Source organism: Artibeus jamaicensis, unplaced genomic scaffold (assembly GCF_021234435.1).
Source record: "Artibeus jamaicensis isolate MK-2021 breed Jamaican fruit bat unplaced genomic scaffold, CSHL_Jam_final scaffold_474, whole genome shotgun sequence".
Lineage (NCBI taxonomy): Eukaryota > Metazoa > Chordata > Mammalia > Chiroptera > Phyllostomidae > Artibeus > Artibeus jamaicensis.
In genome coordinates, this window is record NW_026522046.1 from 39,472,166 (window position 1) to 39,487,016 (window position 14,851).

The 14,851-nt window shown below is 48.4% G+C and overlaps 1 protein-coding gene across 12 annotated transcripts in view; it reads right to left on the bottom strand.

The window, feature by feature from the left end:
- Window positions 1-4,971: 4,971 nt before the first annotated feature.
- The window catches only part of PCNT (pericentrin), a 110,823-nt gene continuing 100,943 nt past the window's right edge, over window positions 4,972-14,851 (bottom strand). For 11 of the 12 annotated variants that reach the window (XM_053657586.1, XM_053657584.1, XM_053657582.1 and 8 more), the window contains 6 exons: window positions 12,256-12,375; window positions 10,974-11,206; window positions 9,306-9,382; window positions 8,155-8,278; window positions 5,866-5,993; window positions 4,972-5,432 (listed from right to left, as the gene is read on the bottom strand). In XM_053657586.1, the coding sequence (XP_053513561.1) occupies window positions 5,389-5,432; window positions 5,866-5,993; window positions 8,155-8,278; window positions 9,306-9,382; window positions 10,974-11,206; window positions 12,256-12,375 (726 nt within the window). In that variant the 3' untranslated portion in view covers window positions 4,972-5,388. Of the gene's footprint in view, window positions 5,433-5,865; window positions 5,994-8,154; window positions 8,283-9,305; window positions 9,383-10,973; window positions 11,207-12,255; window positions 12,376-14,851 lie in introns of all 12 variants that reach the window. The other variant, XM_053657575.1, reaches the window with a different exon arrangement.

Below are 14,851 nucleotides of genomic sequence, written 5' to 3' on the forward strand. Positions count from 1 at the left end.
CATTCCAAGAACACGAGTGGAGTAGGAGGTGCCCGCAATTCTCTGGGTCCGGCTCACAGGTCAACGGTCAGTCATGTCCTCTCAAGGACCTCCTCCAACGCTTGCTACGAGCACTGAATTCCAAGAGCGTGCACTCATGCCTGCACATCCATTGACTTAACATATGCCTGCCGCCAAGAGGCGGTGTTGTGCAGAACGACAGCAAAGGAGAAGACATTCTAAACCCATGGATGGTGGCATTGGCAGATGCACTGTGGACAGGGAAGCCAAATTCAGGCTTGGAATGTGGGACTATTCCCGGGAGGCCAAATCACTGCTCCTCTGTACTGGAAAGAAACAGGTCATCACAAGGCCTCAGCATTGGCCTCCAGTGTTGGCAATTCAGACGCAGAAGTGGCAGAAGCCAGGGAAACCCTGGTGAAAGGAAGTTTAGGTTGTTGAACCAATGTTAAGGCTCCTTCCTGCCAACTTGGCCACCGTCCATGAGTTCGTTCAGAAAGCATCACGTTGCTAAAGAAACAGGCTGAGCGACATCCACAGATACTTTGTCTTGTCCATCACATCCCATTTCCACAGTGGATGTCTTCAGGTAGGCAGAGGTCTGTTTACACACCTGTCCTGTCCGACTTCCTGGGTACCAATCTTTTGATCTTTCCTCTGTCAAGTTATTAACCAGCCGGGCAACTGATTACCCACTACACATGAACACTTACAGATCAGCAACTCAGGTCGACTCTTTCCACGTGAAATGGACTGTCAGACACACCATGCGGAGTTTTGCCACCTGGAAATCCAGCCATAAGCTGGGTTGTAGTGCAGCCACTGCCTCCTTCGGGGCGATGCTGGCACACGGTATAGATCCCTCCACAGAACAAACCCATGCTTTCAGCCCCGGCTAGGTCACTCAGCTGGTTAGAGCATTGTCCTGATAACGGCAAGGTTGTGGGTTCCATCCCAGCCAAAACACATACAAGAATCAACCAATGAATGCATCAGTAAGTGGAATGGGCCTGGCCTGTGTAGTTCAGTTGGTTGGAGTAATGTGTGATAAACCGGAGGGTCGGAGCTTCAGTTCCAGATCAGGGTACATGCCTGCGTTGCAGGTTTGATCCCCCTGTTGGGGCAGGTGCAAGAGGCAACGAAGCAATGTTCCTCTCACATCCATGTTTCTCTCTCTCCCTCCCTTCCCCTCTCTCTGAAATCAATAAGTGTATCCTTGGGTGAGGATACAAAAGTGGAACAACAAATAGGTGTTTTCTCTCCCTTCCTCTAAAATAAACCTAAATACATTTTTTAAAAAACTATGCTTTCTTCTGTTATCCACTGGAGGTCGTAGGGACGTCCCACAAGCCCGCAGATGCAGGCCGGAGGGGAAGCAGTGAAGTGGGAAATGCAGCACCGAGACCACTCTGCTCACTCACTTAGGCCTGTGGGTCTGCTCAGGCCCAGTTTTTTGTTTTATTGAATTTATTAACCACCCTAAAAGTTAGGGTGACATCGGTTAATAAAACTATATAGGTTTTGGGTATACAATTCTACAATACTGGGCCCAGTTTATACAATACTTGTTATGGACTGAACATTTCTCCCCTGCCCCATTCACATGCTGAAATCCTGTTCCCCAGTGCGAGGTGTTGGAAGGTGGGAGCTTCGGGCAGTAATGGGTTAGACAAGGTCCTGAGGGCGGAGCACTCATGAGCTCTGTGCCCATGTGAGAGTCATGAAAGCTTGCTTACCCTCTCTGCTCTCCCCAGATGAATACAGTGGCAACCCAGAAAAGAGCCCCCACCAGGACCCTTCCAGCCTCCAGGACTGAGAAAAGCATTTGTCGTTTATAAGCCACCCAGGGTTTGTGGTCTTTTGTTCCAGCGGGCTGAGCAGACACAGTTTCGTGTTCAGTGGAGAGCTGTTCCCACGATTCCTGACTTGTTGTACAGGCCGCTCTCCCACAGCACACCTCACACTTGACCTGGGCCCAGAAGCGACAGCGCCTGCCCCAGGTGCAGTCAGTTTTATGTCCAGGTTCCCTTATCACGCTTTTCTCAATACCAATTAGAAAGGGTGATCAGTTCAATTTCAGCTACCAGAGACGGCAGTAACCTTCACTATCTCGGGGTCTTTGTTTAGATACTATGTCATTTTGATCCATTACATTATAGATGTCATAGTAACTGGCCCCAGTGACCAGGAAGCAGTAAGTACCCTAGATGCCTTAGTAAGACTAGTACTGAAAGGTGAGAGAAAAATCCATCACTTTGGCCAAGTTTCTAGGGCTCAAGTAAGTAGTCTGTGGAATGTCACAGCATCCTTTCTAAAATGAAACACAAGTAGCCACACCTTGCACTACCAACACCTAAGAAAGGTGCAAGGCTTCGCTTGTTTGGATTTTGGAGACCACCATATTTGGGAGTGCTACTCTAGTCTATTTACTAAGGTAGCCGTAGGCTATTAATTTTGAGTGAGACCTGGATAGTAAGTTTCAATGGTGCTTCAAGTGCCTTAGCAGAGAAGGATATGGAAAGCCCCCTGACGCAAAGCTCTGCCTCCTGCTGACCCACTCCTCAGTCCTGGTGGAGACCCAAGTCCTGCCCACGGGATACCAAGCACTGCACAGCCCGAGCTGCCATGGCGCACCGGTGCTGTCTGATCACCGAGCTACCAAGACGAGCAGCAGCAACCCACCATCGCATGAAGTGCTACCTAAACAAGTTGTGATAAAAAATATACTTAGTCTTTGCCTTTGAAATTCCCTGAGTGACAGGAGTGTGTTTTGTTATAAGCCCCTTTCGTACCTGAGTTTTTGGTGCAGTGACTCATAGTGGGCCCCTAGACAGCTTCAGGAGCTGGTCCATCCCGAAACTATTGCTGGGCAAATAATGACTCCGTCATGAGGCTGTGATAAAAACCATTGCATGAGGTTTGAGGGAGCTCAAGGCTGATGAACGCACTGAGGTTCTGAGGGTGGCACACCAGCTGAGGGCTCAGAAGCTCTGTGCCCTGCCCCCACACATCTCTTCCATGCAGCTATTCCTGAGTTATATCCTTTACAGTAAATTGGTGATGTTAAGTGAAGCACTTTACTGAGTTCTGAGTCATTCTAGCTGATTACCAAACCTGAGGGGAATGGTTGTGAAAAACCCCAAATTCATAGTGGGCCAGGCAGAAGTGTGTGCAGCCTGGGGAACCCATCATGGCTGGGTCTGCGAGCCCAGCCCACAGCCATGCTATCTGCAGGTAGCATCAGAACCGAAATGAACTGTAGGACACTCAGTTGATGTTGGAGAGTTGGTGTCAATGACATGAGACGAGACTCAAAACAGGTCAAGCAGGCAAAAGTAAATGGTATGACCAAGTGGCTTAAGTCCCTCCTAAACTTGTGCTGCTGACTTGTCCCCAAGTTGCTGTCCACTCCTACAGGATATGCATTTGGTTTTCCTGCTCCACAGTCATTTGTAGACTTTCCAAATATTATTCATCATGATTGCTAATGACCAGAAAATGCTTCTGGGAGCAAAAGTGTGGCGCTAGGCTTACGGCCACAGAATGGCCTCCCTCAACCAGAAGGAGTGCACCTAATGGATGTGAAAAGCCTGCCGTCTGAGGACTCACTCGTAATGCCATTTCTCGCAAGGCCACAGTCTATAGGCCTGGAAACTCAAAGGGTGAAGACAGGAATGGCCCCTCTTACAGGGCTCTGCTCTCCCAAGGGAGGGTGGCTTCCACCAGACATGACAACGGTCCCTTTGAATGAGTGAGACATCTGAACCAGCAAGCAACAATAGGGTTACCGTACTGGTTGGTGTGACTGACTCTGATTACCAAGGGGAAATGGGTGGTTGGCACACAAACAGGACAGGAAAATCTGTGCCTGTAATTTGTTTCACAGGGCACCTCTTGGTACTTAGTACTTCCACGTTCAGTTGCAAAAGAAAGGAAGTTCTCTAAAAACAAGACTATTAAGGTTTCAAATCTTTCAGAAAAGAAGTCTAGGTCACCCACACAGCCAAGGTGCTTCTTGAGGTTCAGAAACAAGGAACAGGTGAAGGAAGGAGGAGGTGATAAACATCAAGTGGAGCCTTGTGACAACTTATGAAAGCAGGACGTAGCACTTTTACTTTAATGCCTGCCTTGGACACCCACTTCCAGCTTGCCTGTTTTGTGTGCCAGGCTGGGGTGCACCAACTGCACAAATCAGTCCTGGAGTAGTCTACATCTCTGAGATATGATACCCTGGGGGCCCTGGAAAGAGGGGGAAGAATATTTGCCTCGCACTGGGTGGTTGTATTAAATTACATTTGGGAGGTAATTAAATTTGGGAGGGATGGTAAGAACAAATGCTTAGTAGCCCAAGGGTGGGCTGCGCTGGCCACCTGCCCAGGTGCTTCCAGTTCAACTCAGCCTGTTTGCTCTGTACAAGCTGCTGACTTCTGCAAGGATTTCAGCCTCAGCAAATCAGGCAAAAGAGCAGAGAACTCAGAGGAAGATGTGGAAAGGTTCTAAACAAGTGACCTTACAGCAGCATCAGCTGATATGCAGAAAGTGCAGACAGTGTTGCACATTAAAGAAAATATCACTGAAATAAGTAGATTCAGAAACAGTTGTCATATTAAAATCTAATTAAGCCTAGAAAAACAAATGTCACATTCAAAGGTCCTAAAAACATGCTGAGATGCTAATAAATACACCTGTACAGATTTCTGGGTAAAGGGTACTTGGCCAGATACCAGGTGGTGCAAGTATCAGGAAAAGGTAAAAAGATCATGGTCGTGAGAGTGGCCACCTCGTACAAGAGTAAAGTGAGAAACCAAGTAAGATGGAGCAACAGGCAAGGGTCCCACCAGGTGAAAGAGTACTTTGAGTTCCACTGAAAATTCTCACTATCAGGAACTTAACACAAATTTAGGTCTGTGTTTTTTTGTTTTTCTCAATGATAAAAGCAAACTGGATAAAACTAAAAAACAACACAAGAGCTTTTCACAAATAAAATAGTTCTTTAATTATATCCTCTCTTTGATTTTTTTTCTTGTTTTTGTTTTTAAACCAGTTTCCATCTGTACACTAAGAAAATAAACAACAGTGAGCCATTCTCTGCTCAGCCTTCTCGGAGGCAGGCAGGGGAGCTCTGCTGACACACAAAGACCCGGGCAGGTGCCCATCACTCACAAGAGCCCATGTCACCTCACGAAGGCAAGGCCCTAAACCTACTGGAATTACATAAAAATACTCCCTTTGGCTCGGTAGCAATGCACGAAGGTGCGGACACACCCAGCGGCGCCCTGGGTGGGCATCCCAGGCACGTAAGGAGACTGGGCACCACTCAGCACGCCGCGCCGCAAGCCTCTCTTACTCAAGCAGGACTGCCACGGGTGAAAGCCACGAGGACTTTATTCATTGTTTAGTCTTCTGGCAGCAGGATTTCTTTGAAGTAGAATCTAAATACAAGTAAAAATGATGTAGCAATTTGTTAGAAGGCTTCACGTATCTTTCAAGAAGAATTTCACAATTTTGAAACACTACTACTAAATGAATATCCTCTTTTTGGTAAAAATCTGAATAATTAAAATATACAGTAGTTTAAATTATGATGATTAAAAAACCTGGGGAAAAGTACATCCTGGCTGAAACAATCTTTACTTTTTTACGAGTATAAGAGAAAGGACCAAAACGCCAGCTGGTGATGAGTCCAACCAGCCACAACACTCCTTGACTGAGTCACCATTTCACTACAGTTGTTCTTCTGATGCTGCTAATCACAGTGCATTATTGGGGGTGAAATTAACAGTCACTAAGCTAAAGTCTTTCCCACATTATTTTATATTCCTAGTGTACATTTACATTGTTTAAAAATTAGAAAAGGACTTTTACCTGGTGGTACTCCCCCTAGTCTTTGCTGGATCATTTCTAAATGGTGAATATATTCCGTCAAAGAATGTTCTGGATCTTGAGAAGCAGTCAGGGATCTTTCTGATCTTGAATTTGGAGATGGATTGGACCTTCGTACAAACAAACCCAGAAACAAACAAGGAAGAGTGAAGCGCAGCAGACGGCAAGTGCGGTGAGCACACAGACAGGAAGTGGCGTGGGGCCCTCCGACTGGACATGCAGAGGGCAGTGGGGTAAATTAGACGGCCGCTTCCTTTGTGTCTTTTCTTTACCACAAAAGAAAAAAGTGACTCTTAAAAAAGGGGTACATAGTGCTTTAAAACCAACTTCTATGAAACGTCTGAGGTGCAAAGAGTAAAAACTACTGCATCTTATTCTACTCACTGAATCTTCGTGGATTATGTCTCCGCACCCCTCAGACCTACACCTTTGTGCCCCGACTGTCAACAGGGGTCTGTTGGCTGCCCTCCTTCCTGGTCTCCCCATGAGACCAGGGAGCTCCACTGTGTCACTCCTTGAGATCCCTTTAGGGAGGGCACATGTCTTACCTTGTCATCCTCAGAGAAGAGGCCATGGCCACCATTTATTCCTTCACTAAATATTACTGAGCTGGGCCCTGGAGAGCCGCGGCTGTTCCAGAACCCCTGTCCTCCCTGAACAGACCAGGGCTCCCGGGCCCTCTGGGATCACGGTGGTGAGCTCCCTGCCTTGCTCTGGGGCCCAGCTAAAGCCAAATTTTCAAAACGCATTTCTCTGAGGAACCACACATGCTGGAGGAACACGGCCAGAAGTGATCAGAGTGGACGCACAGTGGTACCCGATGCATGCACGCGCTGTGTCTACAGTCAGGATGGTGACACCAAGTATGTCACTGCATGCAGTGCAGCTTGCAGAGAGGCCATTGTCGAGGAGGGGCACGGGGCGCAAAAGCCAATGAGAGCGCTTCATCCCCTGCTGGTCTGACGGCACAGTGATGCCTTGCTTCCCTCTGGTGGGAGTGAAGCGTGCTCATGGTGGAGCAGGGAAAGCACACCCAGAGAGAAGAGAGGGCACCCCTACACGATGTGGATGTGTGTGTGTGCAATGTCCACAGAGACACAGACTGAACTTTTCGATACACTTTGTAGGGATGTTCCAAATACGAGAAAAGTCAGGGTTGAAACGGGTGAGTAAACACTCATAACCTAGAATTCCTCATCCAGCATTTGAATGGGGTTACTGTTTTTTAATAGGATGCTTTTTACATGGTCCAACCTGAAAAAATGAAAATGGAAATCCCACCCTTCGTAAGTAACACTGGGGTGAGGAATCTTGTGGTCATGGAAAGGGTACTGTGACGAAGGCAGTTAAGATCCGCCACCCGCCCTTAGGACAGGCACAGCCAAAGCCTGTCCCATTGGAGCGCAAGGCCTCAGCAAGCGATAAGCACATCTGGTCACTGCTCAAAGCATCACGTCCTTAGGGAAAGCCTTTTACTCTAATCTTTGTTTGTTTGTTTATTTATTTTTTATCTTTTTGAGAAACATCCATGTGTGGTTGCCTCTTGCATGTCTCCCACTGCGGACCCAGCCCACCACCCAGGCATGTGTCCTGACTGGGAATTGAACTGCCGACCCTTTGATTTGAAGGCCGGCAGTCAGTCCACTGAGCCACACCATCCAGGGCTAATCTTTGTTTTTAAATCCTCATGTGCCAGTGTGTTTTTATTGATTTTAGAGACAGAGGAAGAAAGAGGGGAGAGAGAGAAGCATTAATTAGTTGCCTCCCCTATGTGGTTCAATGGGGATTGAACTTGTAACCTAAACATTTGTCCTGATGGGGGATCAAACCCCCAACCTTTTGGTGTATGGGACAATGCTCCAACCAAGACAACTGGATGGGGCAATTTGTCTTACTTATTTAACTGAAAAGGTTTTTTCCCAAATAACTTATCTTTAACGTGGTCAATGTAACATCTCAATTGCCACCTGAGTAGGAAGTATAAAGATATGTTATGGGGACTGTAAACCCAAAGCCTAGAGAAAAAAGAGTAAGCCGACCTAGGCCTTGCACGTGTGTGTGTGTCTGTGTCTGAGTGTAGGAGGAGTCCCATGCACACGTAAACCCCCTACACAGACATACACACAGGCCCGGGCACCCATACCCATCTGCCCAGAGACACCGCCGTGCGTGGGCACTTGTCTCTACAAACTGGGCCTTCGCTGATGGCTAGCGCCCAGGTTCCCTTGAAGCTTTGCTGTGGAAAAGCAGTCGGAAAGCACCCCATCTCACCTTTCCCTCCTGCGTGGGGAGGCTTTTGGAACAGAGTCCCTGGTCTGGCTGGAAGACACGTCCCGGGTCGGGGGGGATTCGCTGGTTTCTGGTGGAGTCGACTGTTGCCGTGACCCTGGGAATCCTTCCTCCAGAATTATTCAGCAACAAAGAGATTAGGAAAAATGACAAATGCATTTTAGCAGAAGGGCCCATCTACCAAAATTTAAAGTTCATAAGCTATAAGAGTCTACGTGGCAATTTGGAAACATTTAAAAAGTACCCAAGTTATAAAAATTATATTTTAAAAAGCTATGTGAGCAACCTGAGTTTTGATCGCCTTACTCCCCGACCCTCCGGCCTCATACGGGCAGTGGCCCTGGAGAGGCACTCAGGGCCTGATGGAGCCGGCAGGGCACTGAGGAGCCAGGGGTGGGGGTTCTCCTCTTCCCAAGTGAGGGGTGGGCTCAAGAGGCAGGAGCAGGACCCGGGAGACCACCAGGTTTTCCCTGAAGTGGGGAAAACCTTCCTGAAACCTGACCACGCATTCTGATTTCAAGAAGTAACAATTAACACACACAAATCAAAGCTGACTGACTGGCACCCATCTCTGCCTCCCTCCAGGCTGCCAGGCAGCCGCATCCTTGTGCTGAGTGGGAGGAAGTACTGTGTCAATGTCTCCCTGGGGGGCAGTGACTTGCCAAAGGCTGGCGCTTCACGACCTGTGTGCATCCAGCCAGGGGGGCAGCAGCACAGACCCTCGGACACACAATGTGGCCGAGAGAGTAAGCAACAGCACTCTCGGGGCGAAGACGGGCCGTCTGCAGAGCTCTGCTTCCCTCCAGAGAGTAAGGACCGCCTTTCTATTAGCAACAGGTTGTCAGTCGGTATATCCGTAACTTCCATACTTTTCAATCGTTGTGCTCTTATGAACCACTTTTACTCATGAACTATATTAACTGGTTTTATTTGTGCTTGTTCCCAACATAAAACCATTTTCCTTCAAACACATTTCATCTCTGATGACTACACTGACTGAATTTTCCCATTTCTTACTGTGCTTCATTCCATCCCCACCAAGCCCTGAAACGACCAGATGTTAATGAAATGCTACATACAGCAAGTAGAAGAAAGTTTTCAAGGGCAAGGTGGAGGGGTCCCTGTGGGCCCACCTGTGCGGGGTGCTCGGCCTTGCACCAAAGCTCCTTTCCGATCTACTTCTTGCCATTTCTTTACCAAAAAACGTAATCTACAAAAAAAAAGGTACCAAATATTGAAAACCAGAGCAAATCAACAGTGACAAAAGCGGTAGAGATGCAGATGTGATCAACAGCTGGAATGGTTCTGGCAGCCACCGGCCCTAGCAGCAGGTCCCGCACACAGACAGGGCCCTTACCTCGCCTGCCCACTCCCAGTCCCAGCCCATCCCCAGTTCACTCCCGGGGGGCCCTTGCCCTTGCCCCAGCCCCAGCCACACTTGGCCTTGTCCACTCCTAGTTGCATCCTGCATTGAACCTGCCCACTCCCAGACACCAGCTCAAAATCACCAGTGGGGTCTCCCAGACTCCAGTTCAAAATCAGTATGCAACACCCTGCTCCCTTCCGCTACCAAAGCCACAAGCCAGTGAGCAGAGTGCTGGGGTGATGGGAGTGCAGCAGTGCAGGGCGTCCTAGGCTCTGGTCCTCCACCCGACGCCCTGCAAGGCAGCCTCCCTGGCCACCGCTGCCTTCCTGGCCACCGCTGCCTCTCTGAGCCCTGCCCTCCTACAAGGCATTTCATGTTAAAAGTGCTGCTGTGTTGAGATGACCTTCCCTCCTGACAGGAAGGCTGGAGGAGAGTTTGGGTCTGTTTACCTGTCTCCATCCAGCATCTAACTCACTTCCCAGTGCAGGGTAACTATTTCCACTAAGAGTACAGGATGGGCAGGCGGGTGGGTGGACATGAGCACAGCTGTGATCAGAACTCAGAGGTGAGGGGCTCTGTGCCTGAGGCTGGAGGAGAACTCTCGGTGTGGGACTTCCACCTGCTCTGCAGCACAGTCTGGAGAAAGCCCAGGGAACCAGAGCTGTCTATCCCGCAGACAAAGAACGGTATGGCCCAGAGAGGGTACCTCCGCAGGAGCCACGGACCAGAAACAGCTGCACAGTTCTTAGTGGGACAAATTTTTTAGGAATTTAGCAAAATTTACCATTACAAAGTAAAATGGATTTCATCACTCTTAATTTTGAAATGTTCAAAATTCCCAATCACACCAGGGAGTCACATCCCGGCTCCAAAGACTCCTTGTGCCTAGAGTGGCAGGGGGAGGCAGCGATGCCTCTGGCTGGGGCTGGGCAGGGCTTGGGCAGGTGGACACAGTGGAGGGGGGATGGGGACCCTCCTGTACCCTACAGTGCCTCCTCCCACAGGTAAAGACTGGAAAGTGTCTGGGCCATCAATGGCCACCACCTTGGGTGAATCACCTATGTATACACATGCCCCTCTTATGCAACACAAATTTGACTAATATGTGGGAAACTGAAATTTGAAGAAATGAAATGCAATTTTAAACTTGATTAGACATGCCTGTTGTCAGAAGCGATCCTGGCAAGAGACCCATTAAAGGGCAAGGTATTGTTTTGGGATAAAAAGGCACCCTTACATCTTTTCTTTTTGGAAGGTGACAGTTTTGTACACCATGATTTCCTGAAAATGAAATTGTGTCTTCTGTCACCTGTATGTTCTTTAAGGCCTCAAGTGTCATTCATATTAAAAAGAAATACAACTGCAGACTGCCAGAGCAACCCTCCCCCCTCCCTGCCTACCCCCCCCCCCAACCACTGCAGGGAGCCTCCATTACCTGGAGATTGCAATCACCACCCTGACAGCAGTCCGGAACCTGGTGAAAGGCCGGGAGGCGGTGACTTTCTTGTCTGCCTTGGAAGGAAACACTCCCAAATGAGCGATCATGGAAAGCGTCTCTTGTTCGGAGTCCTGGAATCCACCGATCAATAGCAAAAGATACTTCTTTTGATAAATCAGAGCTTTTCTAAAGCTCTCTGCTCTCAAATAATGCAGGTACAACTTTTCCATCTAAAAAAAATCATAAAACTTAATCACAAAGATGTCTTACTGACAAATTTGTAAAACACACTTGCACAATTTTGCTTTAAAAAGAACCAGACAACTTCCTCAGCAAATCGTTCCAAGAGCTGGCCCTGTACAACACCCATAACTGCAAACAACGTGCTGTTCGAAGTTCAGTCTTGTTTATTTGACAAAACATAGGCCAGTCATTTCTGCAGCATCCAAGCTGCCCTGTGAAGGTGCCACGAGTCTGACCGCTAAGTCGGGTCCTACCTAACTGGGGCTGGGAGGGAGTTTTATCATGGGTTCATGGGCACTGTGGGGTGGGCAAGGTTGCAGGAATCCCTGAGAGTGCACACAGGGATTGGTGCTCATGCCCTACTACCTGCTGTCCAAAACGATGGTGAGTAAATTGCTGGTCTAGGACTTTTTTGGGGTGCGGAAGCTATGACATGATGACTCAAGCAGCACACACTTCACCCCTACTCACAGACACAAAAACTAGACCAATTTCAAATGAAAGTTCTCTTTCGCTTCCCTTATTTGTCATGACTTGGCCACTGGAACCAGCATGTGATCCTACTATGCACAGACACTTTTGATGGCAGAGGAGGACCTCTCAGCCATGAGCTGCTTTTACTGGTTAACAAACCAGGAATTTTAAAAAAGTGTCCCCTGGGAGGGTGGGGGATAAAAAGGCAGAACGCAGAGGATGTTTGAGGCAGTGAAACTAACCTGTGTAAATACTGTAATGGTGAACATGTCATTACACATTACACATGTGTCCAAACCCAAAGAATGCACACCACCAAGACAGAGCCTGATGTAACTGTGGACTGTGGGCGGTGACAACAAAGCAGGTTCACAGACTGTAACGGGTGCTCCATCTGGTGGGCACGCTGACAGTGTGCGGTGGGGGCTCAGTGTGAGAACTCTCTGCACCTTCCCCTCAACTTTGCTGTGAAACTAATGCTCTAAAGATATAAAGTCTTCAAAATAAGCCAAGAGCAGCACTCCTACTTGATGCCCTCATGTTGCCATAGACATGGCCTCACCTTGCCACTGCTGGTGTTTGCTTCCTCCCTGGAAGCTGGTGTGGGCAGTGTCGGGTCTAGAAGTCCTGGTGAGCTCTGCGGGATCGTCCTGTCCCGCCTCCCGGCTGACCTGTCCAACCTCTGCAACAACCAAAGACAGGGTGTCTATAGCGCTATTCGCACGTAAAGACATCTGGAGAAAAATGACCCCTCCCTACCCCCAACCCCAGAGAGAGGTCACTTCCAAACACCTCATTCCTTCCCTGGCTGTCCTTCCCTGGCTGTCCTTCCAGGACCTCCGCAGGGAGAGGCCCGCCTTGGGCAGAGGGGAGCTGGGCCCACGCAATGCTGGGAGCAGGGTCTGCCCCATGCCAGGATGCAGGGCATGCCTGCGTCCCCCTCCAGTACCTTTTCAGTGGTGTTCAAGTTGTTATGTGGCATTATCAACCACAGTTAACACTATGAGGTGATTATTACATGCCATTTACTTAAGTGTGACTGCGTTACACTTACATTCTTATTAAACAGAAAAAAAAAACATGCAAAAAGCTTGCAGAGCTGGAACTGCTCCTCTAATTGCTGGCTTCCGCTGAAATAACCCCGAATTCGAAGCTTTAAGCTTACTAAAAGCCCTCATATTCTCTGGCTCTAGAAATGCTAACTGAAGAAAGATGCAGACACACAGTTTTGCTCTAGCAGCATCAAACCACACACCCAGACACCTTGCAGGGGCCCCACACAGCAGCCATCCACACTGCGGAACGTGCGCCCCAGAGCTCCGAGAGGGGAAATGCTAACAGAAGGAGAGTAATCCCGCAGGGAGGGGCACAGAGAGACCTTGAAGGACTCCCGGGGCCACGCAGTCACTGGCCTCTGTCCGGCAGTTTGAAAGAGGAAGCAAAGGCAGCCTGGTCACGCCACTCCACCACCGCAGGGCAGGGCTGACAGCAGGGCGGGCCTGGGAGGAGACTATTCTGAGAGGGAATCCCACGAGGCAGGGAAGAGTGATGGTTTTCCTGGTTCTAAAACACAGCTGGGCTGTTCCTGGAAAAAATATTCTAGGAACACAAGCCACTTAGACAGGAAGGAAAACACTCCAACATTCACTTTCAGTCTACCTTTGATTCTCTCATCAAGAACAGTCACTTCCCAGTTTCTTTGTCAACTTTCAAAAATGATAGACATATTCTGCTGGTGACTGCATTCTAGCCCACACAGGCCCCACGAGGTGTCCTAAACAGTGAACCTCAGAACGCTTTCTGGAAAAGTTTCACAGCAGTGGACGGAGCAGCGCGGTGACACAGAGGGCCTCATCAAAACTGACACGTGGGGCCTTCGGACTCACCCGCCAGAGGATGGGAGTTGTGGGTCCACTCAGTGTCTGGGCCCAACCCTACAGGGACAACGGTCCCTTCACCTTTACCTAACAGTGTTTCTAAACTGGCAAATCCACAACCCTCGTCAGATGTCAACACCCCATCAGTGACACACAGCAGAGAGAAGCTCGGCTGGGTCACAGAAAATTTGAACCCCATCAACCAACTGGACCTAACTGACCTTTACTGGACACTCCACCCGACATCACTGGAAACATCAAAACCATCACTAAAACTTTCCAAGAAGGGAAGCACCAGGCCCAGATGGTTTCACTGCTGAATTTTACCATGGACTTAAGAAAGAAAGAAATACCAGCTCTACATAATCTTTTTCAGAAAACAGAAGACGAGGGAACACATCCCAATTTATTTTATTAGGCCCAAACCAGACAGAGACAATTTATAAAACTTCACATTAATATTCCTCATTGAGCCCAGGTCAAAAATGCTCAACAAAGTATTAGCAAAATGAATCAGGCAATGTCTAAAAAAGAATACCACGTCCTGCAGGGGGGTTTTCCTGAGACCAGGTAGAGTCAGCATTCAAAATTGATATGATCCCCCATATTAAAAGACTTAACAAGGAAACCACATAATCCCTATCAACAGATGCAGGGAAGTACAACCAATTTCAACAGCTGCTCATGACAAAAAGTCTCAGCAAACCAGGAGGAGAAGAGGATTTCCTCAAGCCAAGGAGGGTGTCCTCAAAGGCACCTGCATCGGCCACAAGGAGAGGCTGAGGCTCCACCTCGGCGGAGGCAGCACAGCGGAGGATGTGCTCCTTTCTCGCGCCTGCCCACTGGTCCTGAAGCCCTAGCCCAACAGGCAAGAAAAAGACATCAAAGTATTCAAATTGGAAAAAAGGAATAAAACTCCCTATTCTGCAGAAAATCCCAGAAAAAGGCTCATAGGGCTAAAGTGAAGCTACTGAGGTTACAAGGCACAGATCAACCTACGTACATCCATCACGTTTCCATACATGAGCATCTAGGAAAAATTTTTTCCTAAATGTTATTTATGTTAAATGTGAGTTATAAGTCATGTAACAAAAAAAATTACCCTTTTGAAGTATACAACTCAACTGATTTTTAGTGTACTTACAGGGTTGTATAACCATTATACTATCTAATCTGAGAATACTTTCGTCACCCCCAAGGGCCTGGCCTGTCAGCAGTCACTCTCTACTCCCCTCCCCCACCCCGACAACCACTAATCTGTTTTCTATTGTAATCGATGTG